This window comes from Gossypium arboreum, chromosome 10 (assembly GCF_025698485.1).
Source record: "Gossypium arboreum isolate Shixiya-1 chromosome 10, ASM2569848v2, whole genome shotgun sequence".
Taxonomy (NCBI): domain Eukaryota; kingdom Viridiplantae; phylum Streptophyta; class Magnoliopsida; order Malvales; family Malvaceae; genus Gossypium; species Gossypium arboreum.
In genome coordinates, this window is record NC_069079.1 from 121,631,916 (window position 1) to 121,657,106 (window position 25,191).

Below are 25,191 nucleotides of genomic sequence, written 5' to 3' on the forward strand. Positions count from 1 at the left end.
TGTATTAAGGTTATCTTAAAAAGTATAATTTTTAGGTATTATTAAAATATTGCGACATCAACTAATTTTAAAGATAATAAAATATCCTTAAACATTCATCTATACCTACTATCTTCTCAACTTAATGTAACTTTAATTAAATTACTTAAAATAATTAATTTTTAAATAATACATCTATTTTTCTTTTACAATTTTTAAATATTTTAGTTTTTTCCAAAAGTTATTATTTTTTATTCTTGTGCATTTAATTTTTTTTCATTTTAAATTATTATTTATGTATTTTTTAACTTTTAATTAAATAACATAGTTTGATAATACAATTAGTGGAGGCTATAGTTTTCAATTTCCTACTAAAGGTTTTTATTTTTTCTAAATTGTTGGTTTCTGTGAAAAATAAAAAAAAGATAAAAATAAAGAACACACAAATTTTACGTGGAAACCCTTTCGGGAAAAAACCACGGGCAGAGGAGAAGAAAATTCACTATGTCGAAAAATTGAATTCAATACAAGAGGAATAGACTATGTCTATCTATAGGCTTGTAAAGCCATATTCTAATAGGATTGAAACACCTTATCCTAATAAATATAAAATAGATAGAGTTTAACAAGGTTTAAAAAACCTTATTCTAAAATAAAATAAAAGAAGTTTAGTTCTATATGGATTTTACTTTTATTTTATATTCCATCGTATTTTATTTAAATAAGAATTCGGGTCACTTAATTCTAACAATCTCCACCTTGACACAAATTCTCAATGAACAAGTTCTTCATCGCGAACTTTTAATGAACAAGTTCTCTACCTCTTCCATAAAACCCCTTAAGGGTTTAACTTCAACAATGAACACCAACCAAGTCTAAGCAATGCTCAAACTTGGTTATAGGAAGTGACTTAGTCATCATATCTACAGGATTTTCATGAGTACTAATTTTGCTTACAACAATATCACCACGAGCAATAATATCACGAACAAAATGATACCGAACATCAATATGTTTTGTTCTCTCATGAAACATTTGATCTTTTGTAAGGAAGATGGCACTCTGACTGTCACAAAATACTGTACTGATTTGAAGGTTTTCATTGAGTTCATTAAATAGCCCCTTCAACCAAATAGCTTCTTTACAAGCCTCAGTAATCGCCATGTACTCAGCTTCAGTGGTAGACAAAGCGATTGTAGTTTGCAAAGTCGCTTTCCAACTAATTGCACAACCTCCGATTGTAGAGACGTAACCTGTGAGAGATCTTCTTCTATCAAGGTCTCCAGCAAAATCAGCATCAACATACCCTATGACTCCATCTTTAGTTCTTCCAAACTGTAAGCAAACATCAGTAGTGCCTCGTAAGTATCTTAAAATCCACTAAACTGCTTTCCAATGTTCTTTACCGGGATTTGCCATGTATCTGCTAACTGCACTAATTGCATATGATAAATCTGGACGTGAACAAACCATAGCATACATGAGAGATCCCACTGCACTAGAGTATGGAACATGTGACATGTACTCAATCTCATCATCTGATTGTAGAGACAAAGCCGATGAAAGTCTAAAATGGGCTGCTAAAGGAGTACTAACAGGCTTAGCACTCTGCATATTGAACTTGCAAAGAACTTTCTCAATGTACCCCTTCTGACTTAGGTACAATTTACTTGTTTTTCTATCTCTGAGAATCTCCATACCAAGTATCTTCTTTGATGGTCCTAAATCTTTCATCTCAAATTCTTCACTTAGTTGGGCTTTAACATTTCTTATCTCTCATTTATCTTTGGATGCTATCAACATATCATCAACATAAAGAAGTAGATACACAAAAGAACCATCACTGTTTTTCTTAAAGTAAACACAACTGTCTAAACTATTTCTTTTGAAATTATGAGAAGTCATAAAGGAATCAAACCTCTTGTACCACTGTCTTGGTGACTGTTTCAAACCGTAAAGGGACTTTCTTAGCAAGCAAACATAATCCTCTTTTTCTGAGACTGTAAAACCCTCTGGTTGTTACATGTAAATATTCTCCTCAAGTTCTCCATGCAGAAATGCAATTTTTACATCTAACTGCTCAAGCTCCAAATCATGCATGGCCACAATACCAAGCAAAGCTTGAATCGAACTATGCTTAACAATTGGAGAGAACACATCTGTGAAGTCCACTTCTGGAATTTGACTGTAACCCTTTACAACAAGCTTTGCTTTATATCTGGGTTCTTCAACTCCTAGAGTCCCTTTTTTCTTCTTAAACACCCATTTACAACGAACAGCCTTTTTGCCTTTAGGAAGTTTCACAAGGTCTCATGTTCTGTTTTTGTGGAGTGATTCCATCTCTTCTTGCATAGCAAACATCCACTTTTCTGAGTCTTCACAGCTAACCGCCTCAGAATAATTAGATGGCTCTTGCTTCGCATCTATATCTTCAGCCACATTTAAAGCATAAGCAACTAGATCAGCCTCAGCATACTTCTTTGGAGGTTTAATTTCTCTTCTAGTTCTGTTTTTGGCGATAGAGTATTGCGGTGAAGAAGCAACTCTATTATCAATTTTTGTTCCGGCTTGATGAGTTGACTCTGTATTAATCTGATGCTCCACCTGCTTTTGATTTTCTTTATTGGAAGAGTTTTTAAGAGATAAGTTAGGTAGCATAGCAGTTTCATCAAAAACAACATCTCTGCTAATCACAATTTTTTTATTTTTAAGACATCATAACTTATACCCTTTTACACCAGCTTTATAACCAAGAAAAACGCATTTAATGGATCTAGATTCCAATTTTCCATTATCAACATGAGCATATGCAGGACACCCAAAAATCTTTAAATCAGAATAATTAGCAGGATTATCAGGCCATACCTCTTGTGGAGTCTTTTTCTCAATGGCAACGGATGGAGATTGGTTGATTAAAAAACATGTAGTAGAGGCTGTTTCTGCCCAAAATAACTTCGGTAAGTTGGCATTTAACAACATACATCGAACCTTCTCCATGATCGTTCTGTTAATTCGTTCTGCAACGCTGTTTTGCTGTGAAGTATGACGAACTGTCAAGTGTCTCATGACCCCTTCTAACTTGCACAATCTATTAACCTCATCAGAACAGAATTCTAAGCCATTGTCTGTGCGGAGGTATTTTATCTATTTTCCTGTCTGTTTTTCAATCATAATTTTCCAAGACTTAAATGCAGAAAACACGTTATTTTTCTGCTTCAGGAAGAACACCTAAACTTTTCTGGAAAAATCATCAATAAAGGTTAGCATATAATTAGCTCCACCTCTCGAAGGCACTCTAGATGGCCCCCACAGATCAGAATGAATATACTCCAACGTTCCCTTTGTGTTATGGATTCCTCTAGTGAATCAAACTCTCTTTTGCTTCCCAAAAACACAGTACTCACAGAAATTCAGTTTGCAAATTCCTTGCCCATCAAGAAGTCCTCTTTTGCTCAAATTCTGCCATGCCATTCTCACTCATATGTCCTAGGCGCATATGCCAAAGTTTAGTAATATCATCATCTGACAAGGAAGAGGAAACGACACCTGCATCACCAGTAACAGCAGAAACCTGCAAAACATATAACTTGGCAATCTTTCTCTGCCCTTTCATCACAACAAGGGACCCTTTGGAAATCTTTATAACCTCACTTTCAGCTGTGTATCTGTACCCTTTTGAATCAAGAGTACTCAACGAAATTAAATTTCTTTTCAATTCTGAAACATGTCGTACGTTACAAAGTGTTTTGACAACTCCATCAAACATCTTAACTTTAATTGTTTCAACACTTGTGATTTTACATGAAGCATTATTTCCCATCAAAACAACACCTTCAGACACTATTTCGTAAGTTGTAAACCAATCCCGATTGGGACTCATGTGGAAGGTGCAGCCTGAATTAAGTATCCACTCCTCGCTTACTTTAGAATCATTGACAGAAGCGATTAGAAGTTCATCATCGCTGTAGTCTTCTACAACATCGCCTTCACCGAATTTTCGGTTGTTTTCCTTTGATTCGCAGCCTCCTTTTAATCTTATTTTGTAGCTTATAGCACTCAGATTTAATGTGCCCTTTCTTCTTGCAGAAGTTACAAGTTTTACCTCTATTTGAAGACTTCGATTTACCCTTAGATTTACCACAAGGATTTCGTTCCTGTGTCCTACTACGATCATCATCAGCATTCCGATCTTGTCTCCCACGAATAATGAGACCCTCTCCTTGAGAGTCGGGTTTAACCATAAGATACTTCATCTTATCATACGAGGTTAAGAATCATAAACCTCATCAACTGTGAGAGACTAGCGGCTATATAAAATCGTGTCTCTAAAGGTTGAATAAGACGGGGGCAACGAACAAAGTAGAATCAACCCTAGATCTTCCTTATCATACTGAACCTCCATGGCCTCCGAGTTTGAGAAAATTTCTTTAAACACTATTAAGTGTTTGTGTACAGACGCACCTTAATTTCTTTAAACATTATTAAGTGTTTGTGTACAGACGCACCTTCCTCCAAACGATGAGCATAAAGACGCTGCTTCATATGCAACTTGCTTGTTAGAGTTTTTGACATACATATTTGTTCTAGCCTCTTCCATAATGCAGCGGCAGTCTTCTCTTTCATCACATCCTGCAAAATTTCGTTGGACAAATGCAGATGTAATTGTGTTAACGCCTTTCGATCCTTATGCTTATTCTCTTCATCTGTTAATGTCGAAGGCATCTTATCTATCCCTAGCAGGGTATCCTCCAGATCCATCTACGCAAGAACTGCTTGCATCTTAATCTGCCACAATGCAAATCTAGTGTTGTGATCCAACAACGAAATTTCATACTTCAAAGACGCCATTACTGTGATTGAGATGAACAACCCAGAAGCTCTGATACCAATTTGTAAAAAATAAAAAAAAAGATAAAAAAATAAAGAACACACAAATTTTACGTGGAAACCCTTTCGGGAAAAAACCACGGACAGAGGAGAAGAAAATTCACTATGTCGAAAAATTGAATTCAATACAAGAGGAATAGACTATGTCTATTTATAGGCTTATAAAGCCATATTCTAGTAGGATTGAAGCACCTTATCCTAATCAATACAAAATAGATGGAGTTTAATAAGGTTTAAAAAACCTTATTCTAAAATAAAATAAAAGAAGTCTAGTTCTATATGGATTTTACTTTTATTTTATTTTCCATTGTATTTTATTTAAATAAGAATTGGTCACTTAATTCTAACAGTTTCATTTTTCTCTTATTTTCAACTTTTTCTTTTATCTCTTCTTTTAATTTTAATTATTTATTTTAGGATTTTTAATTTTGTTACCGTTTTTTTCACTATAGTTCCAACATATTTGTATTTTTTCCTCAAAATTTTAATGATTTTTATGTGATTTACTTAAAGTATAATTAAGTTAAAGAAAATGCCATATATAATAATTTTTATGTGATTTGTATGTTTTTAAAATTTGACAATGTGGTATTATTTTATTGGTGCTTAAAACTATATTTTTAAGTTATTCCGTACTTATATACATATATATTTTTGTGATGCTAATCAACATGTTAATTAGGTTTTCAGAACTTTAATACAGGAGCAAACCAAATTTTAAGCTACCTGTTTTCTTCATTCAGATATTCAACTTATGGATTTTGATACTTACCATTATCAGTTATGGGGATTCCTCTGGGTTATCGGTTTGAATCAACTGACGTTGAGCTCATTTAACATTACCTCTTAAAGAAGGTGAATGGTCCAGGGGTGTTCAAACGGTTAACTGGTCAGTTAACCGAATGAACTATATTAACCGAATTAACTGAATTTTTTAATTTTTTAACAGTTAAATGAATCAAATTTTTTTCAAAAAAATTAACTGAACCTAAATTTTTTGGTTAATTCGGTCGGTTAACCGAATTAACCAAAATTTATATGTTTTTTTTTTTGTTTTTTGGTTAAAACAAGTATAAAACATATCAAAAAAAATAAATTGATAATGTTCATTTGATCGAATTAATCGTATTAAACTATATATAATTTGTATTATTAATTATTAAGTTCAATTAATTCAATTAATTACCCGATTTCGAACCGAATTAACCGAACTTCCAAAAAAATTATTAACCGATCTCAACTGAATTAGATCGATTAACCGTAATCGAATTAGATCGATTTGGTCGGTTAATTTAATTTTAATTGGAATTTGAATACCCTTAGAATAGTGAACCGTTACCCTACAGTATTATCTCCGAATACAAAATCTACGAGGACAAAAGTAAAGAGCCGTGGAAGATTTTCGAAGAGACTTCAACTGAAACTTTTTACGTCTTCACCAAGTTGAAGAAAAAGGGTAAATGCAAAAACATTGAGCTATTGTGGCACATGAAAAGGTCAAAAAATGGATCCTATCATGTGTGGCAAGAAGAAAATCGGGAATCGGAAACTTTTTGTTTTCAAAGTGAAGGGTTCCAACGAAGGCCGAAAAGGGCATTGGCTCATGCATGAGTTTTCACTTGTTGACCACCACGATGAACAAGTAGGTTCTTTATTTCATCCTAGCCCTATTTTATCAAAATCTTTTTGATTAATTTCGTAAATAATATATTTTATTCATCTAGGGTTGAGATTACTAATTATTTCTTCTTAAATATTGTAGATCGGTGATTATGTCATTTGTGATATTCGGAATAAAATGCTAAAGTTGACACTGAAGAAGAGGGGCCGCCGATGAAAAAGATGAGGTTGGATTCGTAAGACCACAATCCTCCTAAACCAACCAGCAGTGCCAATCCTCTCCAAATCCATCTCCCAGCCTTATTGTAGATGAAAGTTTACCATCAACCTCAATTCAACATAGGTTGGTTGACGGGACTCACATGGTCACTCGCTTCAATTTGCACAATACAATGGGTGACATCCGTTCGTTCATCGATGCATTAATAACTTGAATTATATAAATTTTGAAGCATTAATTTATTCATTTTGTTTTATTGTTATTTTGTACCATGCATTATTAGGGATAAATCTCAATTTTACATGTGTAAGCTTTGGTTCGATTTGCAATGTAATATATGAATTCTGGTTTAGCATAATTATATAAAATTATTTTGATTTTGGTTCAATTATATACATAAAGTTTTGATTTTTGTTCAAATATACTTGTTTTAAAAATAAATGCATCTATCTATTTTCATGTTAGAAAACTATAATTGTTGGTGTATGCAATAAGCAAATGTAAAATAATATTATATCTAATAACATTGTTAGTGATTTGTAAAAATTAAATTAAATCTAAATTTCATGTATATAATGGATGTAATTAAAATTCTTATATCATATCTGTTGGAAAATAGACTACTGCAAAACAAATCTATTAGCATTGACTGAAAAATAAATAACAAAATATGAAACATTAATTAGACAGGGCAAAAGAGTAAAAAATGCACTGAAATCACCTCACTATTTTCACGCCCAATAGTAAAAAAATACCAAAATTTTTAGACTGTTAAAGATATTATTTTTCCTAGAAAAATAATAACTTATAACCAAAAAAATATACATATGATACATGTCAAAGAAACAAACACAAACAAGCAAGCAACAACAACTCACGCGTGTAATAGACCTATGGCTCAATTATTCAATAATGATAAGAAGTAAAGATATATACAAACTCTCTTGATAGCTTGTACTTAACCAATGTGAGATATATCTATTAACACCAACCCTTTGCATTAACAACAACGTGAAACCAAAATTCAAATATAATTTTTGATATTTGTTGGTGTATTAATGTACCCACTACGTAAATTTCAAATGAAAAAAAAAGGGAAAAAAAAATGGATACGCCCCTCTCCTTCATAATAGCTATGAATGAAAAATATTTTTATAGTAAGATATCAATTTGTGCATTTTTAAATAAAATGCGGAATTATCTGTATTTTGAGTTAGATTTAAATTTTTTATATGAAAAATCAATAGTAAATTTACGATTTCATCAAAATAAAACAATACTTTCAATGTAGTAAATTAAGCTCTTTTAATTATGGTTTTTCATAAATATGAATTTGATTTAGCGTGAACTATACCCAATATTATTAAACTATTAATGAGTTTATATTTTATCACTTAACTTCAAAAGTTATAAAATAGTCATTTAACTTTTCGAGAGCTTTCATTCAAGTCATTAATTTATTCAAAAATTTTCATTTAGGTTATTAAACTCTTTGAAAGTTTTCATTTAGGTTGTTGAACTATTTAAAAGTTTTTATTTGACTCACTAGATTGTTAAGCCTTTTCTAAAGTCTAGCTATAAAACTCTAAACGATGATTCAATGATCGGTATAGTAGATCAATATCCGTTGACAAGTAGAAAAACATACATTGGATTCAACTCGATCTGATGATCAGTGTTGGAGATCAAAGAATACAATTATTTGGATTTTGGTTTGAAAATTCAAGACGTTTAAAGTGATTTTATGAAAAAAATTGAACTATAGAAGAAAAAAGAAGGAGAGCTTTCGATTGGTATAAGTGATGCAAACAAAAAAGGTCATACAACAACAATTTTAACAACCCAATAACTTCAATAAAAACTTTGACCATTTTATAAAATTTTGAAATTAAGTGACTAAAACGTGAACTTACTAATAGTTTAGTAATTTTGGTGGAATTTACCCTTTAATTTATTTGGAAAAAAAACAGAACACTCGAGCATAACTTGGATCTATCTAGAGAGTCTAGCCTGACTCGAATTGTCTTGGACTTGGATAGACTCACTTGTAATTCAAATCGACATAATTCAACCTCAAAAAATATATAAAACCTATTTAATATATTAGTTAAAATTAACTATAAAATATAATTAAACAATTTGATAAATGTAGAATTAAAATTATTATTTTTAAATATTTCACATTATTTAAAAATAAATTGAAAATATAAGTAACACTTCATCTTATCATTTTTACAATATTTTTACTAGGATTGTTAAAATTGTATAAAAATTAAATAATTTAAAACTACATCACATTAGCATCATTGGATTCAATTTAGAGAAAAAACAATAATTTGAAAATATGTTCATTATCAAATAATAAGAGTAACAATAACCTCTCTAATTAAAAACATTGAAGCTCATACACATGGTAATAACCCAACCAGATAAGGACAATGCAATACTCTATACTTGAAGCAATTGTCGGATCTTGAGATTTCAACCAAGTCCGCAATTTGTACCAACTAATAAGATCATTTCATCCTTATAACCCATTATATAATCTAATATGAGTTTATATGAGCTTATAAAAACTCTTTCCTTAACCTGAGACCATTTGAGAACCAAAATGCAAAATTTCCAAAGTTCATCGAGTTGGCATCGCATCCATGGAAGGCTCACATCCCGACATCAACGGCAGATGCTAGGCGTCACGGCTTCAATAATGCAGTGTCGTGACTTCAAAAACAATAGACTGACGTCGCAACTTCAAGAAAGTGCAATAGTTTTTCAGTGGTTTCTCTCGCAACACATTTTTCCCAACAGCAACAGCAATGCTAAACTAAGCTTCAGTGTCGAGTGGACTGTAAAACAGTTTTAGCAGATTCCAAGACGTGTATAATATCAGCTTCCCCGAGACTGATTTCAAGGCTAGTGAAGAACCTGAAGTCCACCATGTTCGATGTTGAATTAACTTTTATTTCAATTTTTCCATCTGCCGGAGGTGTGTTGGAGTTATCTTCAGTAGACATTGATGTATACCTGAAAAATAAGGGAGTTTAAGGACTTTAAGCTATCACTTGTTTACAAGCTTCATTTGAAATATTATAAGACTTCTCACACTTGCAGTCCCATGCGAGCAATGCCTCGAGAAACAGCCTGCAAGCAAACTCAGATAAGTAAATAAATCACATGTAGCAAAGCAAAAAGGAGAACCCATAATTGATATAACAGATGTAGTAGCCATAAAAAATGTTGAGAAATAATATATGAGTAGATGGAAACAGAAATTAATGGACTCACTTCCGTTAGAGAGTTTATTTGCCGGGTTTAGGCAATAACACTTCCAAAGTACAACTAAACCTCACCTTATGAGTTATGCAAATGAATTCGTTCAATGAACATTAACTATTGAAGGTTGCTATCAAAGGAAACAATCAAAGGATGGGACTCCCTTTGAGATACCTGTAGCTGTAACATTTGTGATGACACTGCAGCATTGGAAATTGGGTCCAGCGAAATGCTTAGTCGGCCATATGTATTGCTTTTGGACGTCTTGTTGGAAAACCAAGTGGCAATCCCAATAGCTATGGCCTCGGTACTTGGCTCGCTGTGGTTCAAAGTTCCTTCCGCCATCGTAACATTGCCAACAGATTCAACTAGAGTTCCTCTGTATCAACGATTTCAACATCAGGGGAACAGTATGGAAGGGGAAATAAATGAACATGAACATGAACATGGATTTTCATTTCACCCACCTGCGGTTTTCAAGACTCAGAGTAAACTGGCGACAACGGTTTTCGGCATTGCAACCCCTTGTCGGGTCAGTAACAGGTGGAGGGTGCGTCGAAGGAGCGTTATTGCTCCTCTCAAATGAGCCATACTGTAATGTTGGGGTTTTGGCAGCCCCTTGTACTGGTTGAATCATCAGCAGCAAGCAGGGCAAGGCAAAAGCGAGTATTGTTTTGGTGAAGTTGTCACCCATCTTCAATTTTTTAGGCAAAACAAGTCCAGACTGCAAAAATCGAGAAATAAAGTAAGTAAATACCAAAGCCGGACGAAATCTGGGAAGGAGCAAGTGATGAAGAGGGTGATTTCAGACTTCTTTAAGCTGAGCCTCGTCATCCACGTCAGATCTCTCAACATGTTTATGGGAAAACAAATGAAGGGAAAAAAAGGGTTCCTAGATCTGAAACAGCGTGATAATAGATTCTTTTTTTCTTTTCTCTCTTTTTTTTCTGTTCAGGCAAGGCCATACCCAAAGCAAGCAAGGAATGCCCTACAGCAAGTGAAAAGGTAACAGAGGCTCCATCATACAAAAACGCAGAAAATTAAAACCCCAAAACAAGGGCTTCAGCCATTAGATTCATTCACCTAATGCGATGATTAAGCCAAGCAAATGTCAATGGAACAGTATACCTCTCACAGCCTCAAAAAACAAAGACAGGGATAACCCAGACCTCAAACACAAAGGACCGAGAAGCGATGTTAATAATTACCTTAAGAAGCTGAGAGAGGGTGTTGCTCTGAATGGCATTGGATTTGAATATCAACATCTTTAAAGTAACTCTGAAACTTAAAAACGAGAATATGAAGGGAAGATTTAACAATGGTCTTGGGACGGTGATGTTGACTACCAAAGGATTCTAGTTTTGACAGGTTTCCTTGTACGGAAAGTAATTTTGCTAAAGTCAGGACACGTGCAACTAATCAAAGCCGACTGTGTGCCTTTTCAAACTAGTAGTGTGGGCAAAATTGGCAAAATTAGGAATATAAGTTGATTTCAAGAATAAATTAAGGATATTTGTACTTTTCACTATGTTTCAAGTTGCTTTTTTTAATTAAACCCCAAAATAAGGGCTTCATTCATCCAGTGCGCCGGTTAAACCAAGCAAATGTGAATGGAACAGTATACCTCTCACAGCCGCAAAAATCAAAGACCGGCATAACCCAGACCTCAAGCAAAAAGGATTGAGAAGCACGCAAATGCAGACCCGCCAAAAGCCTCGGGTAGTCCATCCCCAACCCGCAGATTGGCCCCGCCCCACAACAACCATTCGGGAGCCTCTGCCAGAAGAGAGCAGGAAAACCATTCCAATCTCACCTCCACAAGAGCGGAAAGGCCAAAAAAGGAAGAAGGTTCATTGAACCGGGCCAATTCGATTGCGGCTTTATGAGACATGACAGAGTAATGACAATAATAATAATGGTGATATTTGAAGAAGAGATGTTAATAAATACCTTATGAAGGTGAGAGAGGGTGATCATCTGGTAATCGCTCTCAAATTTTTGAAGTTATCTTTTTAGAAATTTTATAATTTTTTGAAAAAAACAAATTTTGGATTTTTTTTAAGTATTCTTATTTTTTTAAATTTTTGTTGAAAGTAAGACTAATTTGCTCTTATTTAAAGTTGAAGTTCATGGGTCGGGTTAAACCAAAATTTTAGGCTCATTTGTTGGATTTAAGCCGAAAAATGAGCCTAAACTTTTACTCAAGCCTAACTTGGATAAAAATGTTAAAACTCGAGCCCGACCAACCTAACCATATTAAATTTTTCATATAATTTTTAAATATATATAATACATCAAAATTATTAGAAACACTAAAATAAATATTTTCCAATAAATTAAAAATAAATTTTAAAAAATACATATATACTTAAATAATACTAAAATAAATGCAACTTAATAAGTACATACTTCTAAAAATAATAACAAAGTTAACAACAAAATACTTATAATAACAACAAAATAGTGGAATGGTAGCAAAATAGTGAGAAACCAAGAAATCAACATTAAAACAGGAAAAAAATAGTAATTTTTTTTTTGTTATTTTGTGAATTCGGGCTAGGCTAGGGGCAAAAAATACATTATCTGAGGCCTGATCTATTTTTTAAATTAGCTTTATTTTTTTTATCCAAACCCTCTTATTTTTTGAATGGACATTTAGATCTAATTGACAGTGACCAAAATAATATTTACACTAATTTATTATTTAAATTATTTAAATTATAAAATTTAATTCAATTTAAATTCAAAACTTAAATTAAATTAACTCAAATAATTTAAATAATTTAAAATTCAAAATTCAAAATTCTTTAAATCTAATTGTATTTTACTCAATCTATTGAAAAGTGATATAAGTAATGAATTACCATTCAAATGCGGCGAACTGGTGATTGCGAATATGATATTTTGGAAAGGTCGCATCAAGTTGGTGTGATATATTCTAGAAGCTGCCTAGTTATTAACTGAGTCACATGCTTTATGTCTCTTTCTTTATCCATTAAATAAACATGGTTGAATGTACAGGTAAAAGGAAAACACACGCAACTACTCAAACTCAATTGTCAAATGGAATGTAAGCTGATTAACGTACACATTGACAAAAACGTTTTCTTTTCATCAAATGTAATTGTTTTCATTGTTGAGTCCCAAATAGAATTATATCAGATTATTTGATCCAATTGAAAAATTAAAAAAAAATTTGGATAAAAATATAAATTTAAAAAATAGATTTTAACAAAAGAAATAATGTTCATTTTCTAAACAAGTCGAGCCTTGGGCAAGCTTTTTTGACCCTAGTTTAGCTCAGCCCAAATTTGTAAAAAAAAACAACTGTTGCTGTTTTACTACTGTTTTTTCATTGTTTTGCTATTATTTCGCTATTATATTACTACTATTTTCTTGCTATTATTTAAATACTATTTTAGAGGTATTTGCTTGTTAAGTTACATTTATTTTAGTGTTATTTCAATATTTTTTCCATTTATTGACAAATATTTATTTTAAATTTTTAGTGTATTTGATGTATTATGTTTTTAAAATTTATTTTTATAAAAAAAATTTAATGTCAGTTGGGTCGGGCTCAAGTTTTAACATTTTTATTTGGATCAGTCTTGGACAAAATTTTAGACTTATTTTTTAAGTCGGACTATCCTAAGCTTAGAAAATGGGCCTAATATTTTATTTGGCCCTATCCAAACCTCGATCGACCCATGAACAACTCTAGTCCCAATTTCGATTCATCTCATAAATATATTTATATTTATTATTTTATTTTATTTTATTTTGTTTCAAGCTTTGTTTTAATTTTTAATTAATAAACATTGTTTTAAAGTTTTTATATTTTTAATTCATCTTTTGACTAATAACTCTTTTATTTATATAAAATAAATTAACAAATATGTAATTATATAATGAAAATATATTGTTTATATTTATAATTATGTTAAATATATTTTATTTTTGTAAAATACCAACTAATTTTTTGACATATTTTTCTTTATATATAAATTTTATATGTCAAATATTTATTTTCTCTACCTACATTATTAGTATGGTTATTTTAATATTATAAAACAAATAATTATTTTAAATATCATTATTACTTTTATATGTAAAATATTTCAAATATCATCGATTTTTTGCCTACATTAATTATTTTTCTAAATAATTATTTTATTTCATATATCTCTAATTAATTCAATCCGTATCATGTTTTGTCAAATAATTATTTTTTTCTTATATATGAGAAAAAGTGTTTGAAAATTTATAACCTTCATATTCACATCACATTATCATGCTTTAACGGAATTCAAATTTAGGATATACATAATTATTAAATTTTAAAACAAATGTGGATCAAAGAAAAGCTTAATGACTATAATTTTTCTACAATTTTTTTAGATAAATTACCATATTTAAAAATTAAATGTTACTTTTATCTAAAAAATATTGTAGAAAAATTAATCATAAATTTTCAATTCCATCAAAATAAAACCATACTTTCAACATAGCAAACTCAACTCTTTTAATTATGAATTTTTCATAAACATGAATTTAATTTAGGTGAATTAGATCCAATGTCATTAAACTATTAATAAGTTTACATTTTATCATTTAACTTTAAAAGTTATAAAATGATCACCGAACTCTTCGAAAGTTTTCATGTAAGTCACCGAACTATTCAAAAGTTTTTATTTAAATTAATGAACTATTTAAAAGTTCTCATTTAGGTTATTGAACCATTTAAAAGTTCTCATTTAGGTTATTAAACTATTTAAAAGTTTTTATTTAAATCACTGAGTTGTTAAGTTTTTTTAAAGTCTAGCTATCGAAGTCTAAGCGATGATTCGATGATCGATATGGTGGATCAATATCCGTCAACGAGGAGAAGAATATACTTTAAATCCAAGTCGATCAAAGAATACAATTATTTGGATTTCGATCTGCAAATTTAAGACGTTCAAAGCTGTTTCATGAAAAAAACTGAACTACAAGCAGTGCAAATAGAGAATGTCATACAACAATAATTTTAACCACTTAGTGATTTAAATAAAAACTTTGACCATTTTGTAACTTTTTAAAATTAAATGACTAAAACATGAACTTACTAATAATTTAATGACTTTGGATAAAATTTACCCTTTAATTTATTTGAAAAAAACACTTATACAATATATTACTTAAAATTAACTATAAAATATAATTAAACAATTTGATAGAATTTAAATGATTATTATTTAAATATTTCACATTATTTATAATAAATTGAAAATATATGTAACACTTTATTTTATCATTTTTACTTTCTTTTTAGGGATTGTTAAAATTGTATAAAAATTAAATAACTTAAAACTATACAACATTAGCATCATTTTAAGGATTCAATTTAAAGAAAAAACAATCATTTAAAAATCTGTCTATCATAAAATAATAATAGTAATAATAACCTCTCGAATGAAAAAAAGTCTAAACTCATACACAAGGTAACAACACAACCAAATAAGGAAAATGTAACACCTTAAACTCAATACAATCGTCAAGTCCGAGTCATGAGATGCCATATTCGTTACCAGAGTAACTATAATCACAAATTTCAATCAATTCCACAATTTATACCAACTGATAAGATCATTTCACCCTTATAACCCATTATATATTCTAATTTGGAGTTTATACGAGCTTACGAAAACTCTTTTGTTAACTCGAGGCCATTCAAGAACCACAATGTAAAGTTTTCAAAGTTTATCGAGTTGACATCGCGACCATGGAAGGCTCACATAGCGACATCAACGGCAGATGCTTGGCGTCATGACTTCAATAATGCAGTGTTGCGACTTCAAATACAGTAGATTGACATCGCAACTTCAAGAAAGTGCAAGTGTTTTTCACTGGTTTCTCTCGCAACAGATTTTTTCCTAACCGGAACAACAATGCTAAACTAAGCTTCAGTGTCGAGTGGACTGTAATATATTTTTAGCAGATTCCAAGACACGTATAATATCAGCTTCCCCAAGACTGATTTCAAGTCTAGTGAAGAACCTCAAGTCCGCCATGCTAAACTCAGCTTCAGTGTCGAGTGGACTGTAATATAGTTTTAGCAGATTCCAAGACGCGTGTAATATCAGGTTCCCCTAGACTGATTTCAAGGCTAGTGAAGAACCTCAAGTCCACCATGTTCGATGTTGAATTAACTTTTATTTCAATGTTTCCATCTGCCGGAGGTATCTTGGAGTTATCTTCAGTTGACATTGATGAATACCTGCAAAATAGGTAAGGGAGCTTAAAGACTTTAAGCAATCACTTGTTTACAAACTTCATTTGAAATATTATGAGAATTCTCACACTTGCAGTCCCATACGAGCAATCCCTCGAGAAACAGCCTGCAAGCAAACTCAGATAAGTAAACAAATCATTTGTAGCAAAGCAAAAAAGAGAACCCATATTTGATATAACAGATGTAGTAGCCATAGGAAATGTTGAGAAGTAATATATGAGTAGATGGAAACAGAAATTAATGGAGATCTCACTTTCTTTAGAGAGTTTATTTGCCGGGTTTAGGCAATAGCACTTCCAAATTACAACTAAACCTCACCTAATGAGTTATGCAATTAGCAATATTAAACAACTCCTCAATCTCTTTTTCTTGCTAACGAATTTGTTGAATGAACATTAACTATTGAAAGTTGCTATTAAAGGAAACAACCAAAGGATGGGACTCCCTTTCAGATACCTGTAGCTGCAACATTTGTGATGACACTGCGGCACTGGAAATTGGGTCCTGTGAAATGCTTAATCGGCCATAAGTATTGCTATTGGACTCAGTCTTGTTCAAGAACCAAGTGGCAATCCCAGCAGCTATGGCCTCGGTACCTGGCTCTCTGTGGTTCAAAGTTCCTTCCGCCATTGTAACATTGCCAACAGCTTCAACTAGGGTTCCTCTGTATCAACACTTTCAACATCAGGGGAACAGTATTGAAGGGAAAATGAATGAGCATTAACATGGATTTTCATTTCACCCACCTGCGGTTTTCAAGACTCAGAGTAAACTGGCGACAACCGTTTTCGGCATTGCAACCCCTTGTCGGGTCATTAACAGGTGGAGGGTGTGTCGAAGGAGCATTATTCCTCCTCCCAATTGTGCCATACTGTAAAGTTGGGGTTTTGGAAGCCCCTTGTACTGGTTGAATCAGCAGCAGCAAGCAGGGCAAGGCAAAAGCCAGTATTGCTTTGGTTAACTTGTCACCCTTCTTCAATTTCTTGGGCAAAGCAAGTCCAGACTGCAAAAATCGAGAAATAAAGTAAGTAAACACCGAAATCTGGGAAGGCGCAAGTGATGAAGAGGGTGATTTCAGACTTCTTTAAGCTGAGCCTCGTCATCAACATCAGATATCTCAACATGTTTATGAGAAAACAAATGATGGAAAAAAAAAAAGGTTCCTAGATCTGAAACAGAGTGATAATAGATTCTTGTTTTCTTTTCAGGCAAGGCCATACCCAAAGCAAGCAAGGAAGGCCCTAAAACAGCAAGTGAAAAGGTAACAGAGGCTCCATCATACAAAAGCATAGAAAATTGAACCCCAAAACAAGGGCTTCAGCCATTAGATTCATCCACCTAATGCGCTGATCAAACTAAGCAAATGTCAATGGAACAGTATACCTCTCACAACCTCAAAACACAAAGACAAGGACAACTCAGACCTCAAACAAAAAGGACTAAGCACGCAAATCAAGACCCTTCAAAAGGCTCGGGTAGTCCATCATCGGAACCCCTAACTCTCCAAACCCGCAGACTGGCACCGCCGCACAACAACCATTCAGGAGCCTCTGCATAGCACCCAAAAGAAACAAAGGCCCTGGCAGCAGGAGAAGGAAGAGAGCCGGAAAACAGATTCATTCCAATCTCACCGCCCGAAGAGCGGAAAGGCAAGAAAAGGAAGACGGTTCATTGAACCGTTTATGAGACATATAATAAATAATAGTGATAGTTATATTTTTATGTATATTTTAGCGGTAGAAACCGAGGAATAGAATGCGCTGGACTGTGATGTGACACCCTGCTAAAAACAAGGAAGTGAAAAGGTAACATAGGCTCCATCATACCAAAAACACAGAGAATTAAACCCCAAAACAAGGGCTTCAGCCATTAGATTCATTCACCTAATGCGCTGATTAAACCAAGCAAATCCCAATGGAACAGTATACCTCTCACAGCCTCAAAAAACAAAGACAGGGATAACCCAGACCTCAAACACAAAGGACTGAGAAGAGATGTTAATAATTACCTTATGAAGCTGAGACAGGGTGTTGCTCTGAATGGCATTGAATTTGGATATCAACATCTTCAAAGTAACTCTGTTAACTAAAAGATGAAGGAAAGATTTATAGATGGTCACTTTTTAAGAAAAGCAATTTTCCTAAAGTAACATAAAACTTGTTCAATGTAAAGCAAAGGCAAATACGGCTAAAACAAGGTTGCCACCTGTTAGTAGAACTTCACCAAATTAAATGGGTTTTGACCTATTTTTGCAATTTTGAAATTAAATTTAAATAGATGTGCACGCCCTTTTCAGTTCATACACCGCCACGTAATAAATCATTTTTTCAAATGCGCTGACCGGATGATTTCCTGAATCAAGTTGCCGTGAGAAGACCATCTAGATTTCAGAATAATCCAGAAACCACCATATCATTCCAAATAATTATTTAATTTCTTATATTTTTAGGTTTAAAGGGTGTAAAGACCCTTAAACTTAAAAAAAAAATAAAAAAAATTAATTTCTTATTTTTTTCATTTAACTTTCACAATGCATTAAAAAGAGCCTCTGTTTTTTTTTTCCACTCAACTATGGACTTAAATTTTCAAAATACATAAAAAAAAATCCTCAAATTTTTTTCAAAAAAAAATTAAGATCTTGTTTTTTTTGCTTGGGTACTTAAACCACCCCTATTCTTTTTTAGTTTCACCACGTGTCACAACCACGATGTCATTTATGGCAAAAACTTAATAAAAATAAAAATAAATAAAAATTATAAAAATAATTAAATTTTAATTAAAAATTAAATAATTATTTAAAATTAGATAAAAGAATTATAAAAATCGTAAAAAATTATAAAATATATAGAAATATAGAAAATTTATAATATTTTATAGAGTCGTAAGAAAATTATAAAAATATAAAAAATATAAAATTTTTAAAAATTATAAATTTATATTTTATATTATTTTGCATATAGTAAATTATTTTGTTAAATTCAGTTCATGAAAACGCCATTTTTTAGTTACATGACTATCAAGTGAGTATTTCTTATTTACAAAATTGACAAAAAATTTAACAATGTCAACAATTGGACTTGATTTTCAAATGTAAAAAGTAGAGGACTAAATTCTTGAAAATAAAAGTATAGAGACTAAATTATAAATTTGTTAATAGTACATAGACTAATAACATATTTTAACCTCTATATTACAAAACATTTATTATTAATATATTTATGGTTGTAATAAATATTTATTATTAAAATATTAATATTGAATATTTTTAATAATATGTGAAGAATATTATTTAAATTTATTATTAAAATAAAATTTAAATATTAAATAATTTTAAAATAATAAATTATATTAATTATATTAATAATTTATTATATGATTAAAAATAAGTAATTAAATATGTATGTTTAATAATATTAAAAGATATAATATTTTATATAATTTTAAAAATAAAAATAAATTGTATTATCAATATAATAATATTAAACTTGATTTAAGTTAATTTTATATAAAATAAAATTATCTCTTTTTCTAAAATGATTTATGCTTTTTAAAAAATAAGTAATTTTACAGAAAAAGCGACTTAATTTAAGTTAAATTGTAAGTAATTTTTCGTTGATCAAATTATTTTTCTATAAAATAAACCTAAAGAAATACAAAAAATATTTTCTGTAAAATTTCTTAAAATATAAATAAACAGACCCTTTATATAATTTGTACGTGTATCCTAAGTTGATGTCTTATAAAATAACTATCAATATTAATAATAAAAGAAATAAAATATAAAATTATATATATAAAGAAAAGTAAACTTTTGACATCATTCGTAATAGAATCTCATTTTCAAATACACGCCAGGTAGAGTTAGAGAAGCATAATCGGAGGTATAGTTTGTCTTTTTCTTCTTTTAAGGAAAAAAAATTAACTTTTTCATTTTTTTCAAGCTTTTCATTTTCTAATCAGGTAAACCATGTTCTCTTTTATCATTTTCTTCTTTCTTTTTGCTTTTTTCATGCCCCCATTTAAATTTATTTTTTTCGACACCAAAATAATCGGTGCTAGCAATAGAGAAGTTTACACCTATTAAAAAATATTTTATTTTTCTATTTCGAAAAATATACACATTTTGTAAAAAGAGAATGAAAAAATACATATCGATGTTGATAATTGGGGTGAGTGATGCCAATTGACACCGTAAATTTTAGATCATTTTTGTAAATATTTATATTTTGAATTAGTTTACTAAATTAACTTAAAAAATTTTAATATTAATAAGAATGACCCAAATTTAAAAATAATGATAAAAATAATTTGAAATGAACAATGCCAACACATGTTGGCACCTTGATGGCCAACAACCACTCATCATCGTGTAATTATTGCCTCGCCTGAACTTTAAAAATATATATATTTTTTTGGTGTTAGCCCTATTATAACTAACATCGGTATATATTTTTTTATTTTCCTTTTGCAAAATACGTGTATTTCTCGGGATAAAAAAATATTTTTAATAGGTATCGGCATCCCTATTGCTAGCACCGGTATCGTATTTTTAATTTTTTGTCAGGTTTTATTCTAGTGTCGAACTTCTTTGTTGGCACCGAAAATATTTTTTGGTTGTTTTCGAAAAAAAAATTATTTAAATGGGGGCATGAAGAAAACATAAAAAAGTTAAAAAAGAAAGAAAAAAAAAACTTATGATGCCTTACTTTCAAAAATTGAAAAGTCAAAGAAATTTTGAGAAAATGAAACAGACTTAGAAGAAGGGAGGAAGAGAAAGAGAAATTGTGAGCGTTTTCTTTAATAAACAAAAAATTAAAATTTCTTTAATTTATTATTACCAGCTGTATATTTATCATCTCTTTCTTTAGGACAGCTGTATATATGTATAAGACAGCTGTATATATTTTTTTGAGAAAAGTTGGGCTTTATTATGCGGGTCTAAAACAAAAAATTCAGGCCCAGTTCACTTTTGGGCTTAAAACCCATTTGTTGCCTTTTTTTTCTTTTAAGGAAAGATAAATCTTTCTCCCTCCACATTTTTATTAAAATATTATGAAAATAAATATTATTTAGTTATTAAATAATATGGCTCTCAAAATTATGTACAATTGATGTAAGACATTAAATTCATAACTAATTATCTTTAACTCTGATTTGTTTTAAAAGAACTAATTTGTTCAATTTCAAAATTGAGTGGAATTGTCAAGTCTTTTACTTATAAAAGAAACCTTTCTTAAAATCTATTCTACTTTTCCCCATAAAATCTTAAAACTATTTAATTTTAAATTTATTTTTGAATACTATTAAATTAAAAATAAAACTATATTCTAACTTAAATAATATTTGTATAAAAAACTTAAAACATATTAAATATTTTAAATTTAACCATATATTAATTTATTTTTAAAATAAATAAATATTGTTAAAAAATAGATATATTAAATTACAAATTTATTAATAATAAATTGACTATTTCATTCCTATAAAATTGCACAATGAACAAAATGTATCTTTTGGTAATATTATTAATTAGCACTTTTTCGTATATATCAAAGGTTGTAATGTTATATTTTTGTAACTACATTCTTAACAATTATATTTCAAAGAATCAATTTCCATTAAATATGTACTTAATAATCATAAACAAAAACATAAAGAAGCGAATTCCTTAATTCATTGAATACAAATTCAAATAATGAAAATATGCGCTTAAATAAACTTTAATCATGTTCTTCTTATTATTACAATAACAACGGTACCAACTAAAATAAAGCTTAGAGATGAAGATCAGGATAGTAGTGGCCTTGCCTCCATAAAAAATAAAAATAAAAACGGTTTATATAATCCCTTCAATTTTTATGAAATCACAAATTAATATAATGATAAAATTGTACTTTAACACTTAAATTTTTTATTTTTTCTGGCACGCTTAAGACATGCTCTTATATATTGTTGCCATGAAGGGATCAATTCCAATGCTCTCGATAAATACAAGGCTTGAGGGATGTGTAATATCTGATTGAAGCCTCCTCCATGGGGAAAATATAGGGCTCTCATGAAACCTCTTACAATTGAAAGTGGTACTTTAAGAAGGTTAAATAATCAGTAGGATAATTAATTCAAGGTTAGAGGACTGTGATGGTTCTCTTTTGTACAAATAAGGTATCCATAACTGCAAATGATAAGATTCAAATTTTAAACCTTCTAAATATTATTTCTTACGGATAGCTATATGAACTAATTGAACTAAGCTTTTGGTTCATATGCAATGGTTATTAATTCGATAGTTGGCTTGCTTTGTTACTATAAATTGTATCCATGTGATCAAGCTAACTCTTGATACAGTGATTATGTAAAAGAAGAAAGAAGGTAAAATTAGAAAATTTAAAGGTACCATAAAAAGCTGATGTAAAAAAGTTGAATTTTCACGATCAGTCATAGACTCATGCCAATAAGTTTCTCTCGGGCACCTATTTTAAGGACCGGTCAAACAAGCATCAAAGTTAAAAGCATTAATAATAAAATTAGGAGGACTATTCCAATCATTCAATAAAGCTAGTGGCGAAGTTAGGGGTGGTAAGGTTCTTCGCACCCTTTAAAATGGAAAAATTTTTATTTTGGCCCTATTATAATTTATAAAATTTTAAATTAGTAATGATAAAATAGTACTTTGGACCCTAAAATGATAAAAAGTTGATTTAATCTATTAAAAATTATAAAATATAGGCTATTAAAATGGTAAAATTGTATTTTTACTATTGTAAAAATATACAATTTAGTTTTAGTTGTAAGAGCTCCATTTTGCCCGGGCCCAATAATAAAACAACAGCAAAAAAAAGAATAACAGTCCATTTACATGGCTTGAGACCCCAAAAAAATTATTACAAGCCCAAATACAAAGAGAGGTCTAATGACCCAAAATCCTAATCTTTCAGCAGAAACCATAGTTGCCCTAGCCACCTGTCATGCCGCTCCCCGACATGTCAGTGAACGCGGCACCCGAAACCTTCCCCCTCGCACCAAAACGGCCGCAGCAACCTTGTTGACTTCCATCGACCTTGCAAGAAACACAAAAAAGGAAAAGAAACAAAAACAAGCAATAGGGAAAAACATATATTGGAATATTATTTCAGTTATAAAAACCGATCTTTGTAACACGCAAGAGATCAGATACAAAAAAAAAAAAACAGAGTTTTAAAAAGGTAGCTTTTTTTATTTTTTTTCTATTTTTGAAGCAAATATATATAAAAAAAGAACGAAGCGCATTTTTACCTGTTTTGCCGCCCCTCCGTCGTGAGGGTCCTCTTTTTCGACTTTAGAGGGCTCCGAATCCATTGGAATTTGTCAAAGGCCGCGTTAGAAAAGTTTCGATTTCTCCGCTTTGGGTCGGATTTTGGATGAGATTTTGGGGGTTTTAACCCCATATTCGCATTTTATGCATTTAAAGGATAAAAAAAAACATTTTTTTGAAATTTCCAACTATCGGAGGCGACGGTCGACGTCGCCTATGACCGGTTGTCATGGCGGAGCGCCGACGACCTTGTGGCCGGATTTAGGGGGAGCCAAGAGGAAAAAAATGGGGGAAGAAGTGATTTTTTTTTGAAAACAAGGGGAAAATGATTTAATTTTTTTTTGACTTATATAGGTATATCAAAATGACGTCGTTTTGGCCTGGCTTCAGAAACCCCAAAACGACATCGTTTTAGAATTCAACCAGAAAACCGACCAGTTTCCCTTAGGATCCGCATGTTTTTTAGGGGAGGGGATATTTGCAGCTTTGGTCCTTCTGCTTTTTTTCATCTTTTTAATTTAGTCATGTTTATTTTTATTTGTTTTAATTTTTGCCCCATAATTTAAATTCCTGTGCAATTTATTCCCCTGACCCACTGTGAACCCCTTTGGGAGTGACACATGTCAATATGATAGGGATAATTTTCATTTGACCCCCTAAAGTTTTCTATCTTATTTTAATTTAATCCTTTATATTCTATTTCCTTGTAATTTAGGTGCTAAATTTTGTTATATTTTAAATTTAGTCCTTTACTTCCCTTTTTTTCTTATTTATTTCTTATTTATGCTTTAAGTTCTGTTTAAATTTCAATTTAATCCTTCATTTATTTAATTACGCCTTTTATTTACTTTATTTATTATTTTATCCCTAAAATTTTATTATGGTTTCGATTTAATCTTTTTTATTTAATTTTCAATATTTTTAATTCATTATTTATATTTTATCCTTTAATTTACATAGCTTGCATTTTTATCCTTAAGTTTCTTAATCATCTCATTTTAGTTCTTTTTTGTTCTTTTTTTATGTTGATGTTATTATTAAATGATTATTTTTGCTAATTAATATTTTATTTTGTCGTCATTAATACTACACAACCGTGATCATAGCATTATCATATTTTTTTTATTTCACCTTTTTTGGTTATTACTAATGTTCCACTTATTATTTTACTATTGTTACCATTATTAAATAGTATTATTAATCGGCTAAAAATTATTCCGACTATCATATGTTATTATTTTGTTATCATTTTGTGACCACCTAAGTTATTCTATACTATTTTTGTCATTTCCATATTATGCAACATGTTTAAATATTCGTTTATTTTTGTAACAACACTTGAATAAATCAATCACATATTGCATTAAATGTCATATCTATTTTTTACCCGATGCAAAAAAGGAAAATTTTAAAACCGAGGCAACATTCTTTATTTAGAGATTCGAGAAGTTGTACCCTAACTTACGGGGTTCGACTTTCTCTTTGAACCTAAATAACTGAACATCTTTTTTAAAACTAAAAACACATGAGATTTAAATAGTAATTAAATAATGAGCAATCTTATTTTCGAGGATTCGAGATATCGTACCCTAACTTACGGGATATGACCTTTTCGTTTTAGTTACCTCGAGATAAGAAGGTCTTTTATGT

The 25,191-nt window shown here is 30.7% G+C and overlaps 2 protein-coding genes across 2 annotated transcripts; both read right to left on the reverse strand.

Moving 5' to 3' along the window:
* Positions 1 to 9,022: 9,022 nt before the first annotated feature.
* On the reverse strand, positions 9,023 to 11,386 carry LOC108488507 (uncharacterized). Its single transcript, XM_017792783.2, has 5 exons — positions 11,188 to 11,386; positions 10,447 to 10,703; positions 10,154 to 10,358; positions 9,810 to 9,847; positions 9,023 to 9,730 (listed from the first exon to the last, which is right to left on the reverse strand). The coding sequence occupies exons 1-5, from the start codon at positions 11,242 to 11,244 to the stop codon at positions 9,538 to 9,540; spliced, it is 750 nt and encodes a 249-aa protein (XP_017648272.1). The 5' UTR covers positions 11,245 to 11,386; the 3' UTR covers positions 9,023 to 9,537.
* A 3,994-nt stretch (positions 11,387 to 15,380) lies between these two features.
* LOC108487063 (uncharacterized) lies at positions 15,381 to 18,480 on the reverse strand. The gene is made up of 5 exons (XM_017791287.2): positions 18,259 to 18,480; positions 16,997 to 17,253; positions 16,707 to 16,914; positions 16,319 to 16,356; positions 15,381 to 16,235 (listed from the first exon to the last, which is right to left on the reverse strand). The coding sequence occupies exons 1-5, from the start codon at positions 18,313 to 18,315 to the stop codon at positions 16,043 to 16,045; spliced, it is 753 nt and encodes a 250-aa protein (XP_017646776.1). The 5' UTR covers positions 18,316 to 18,480; the 3' UTR covers positions 15,381 to 16,042.
* Positions 18,481 to 25,191: the final 6,711 nt, after the last annotated feature.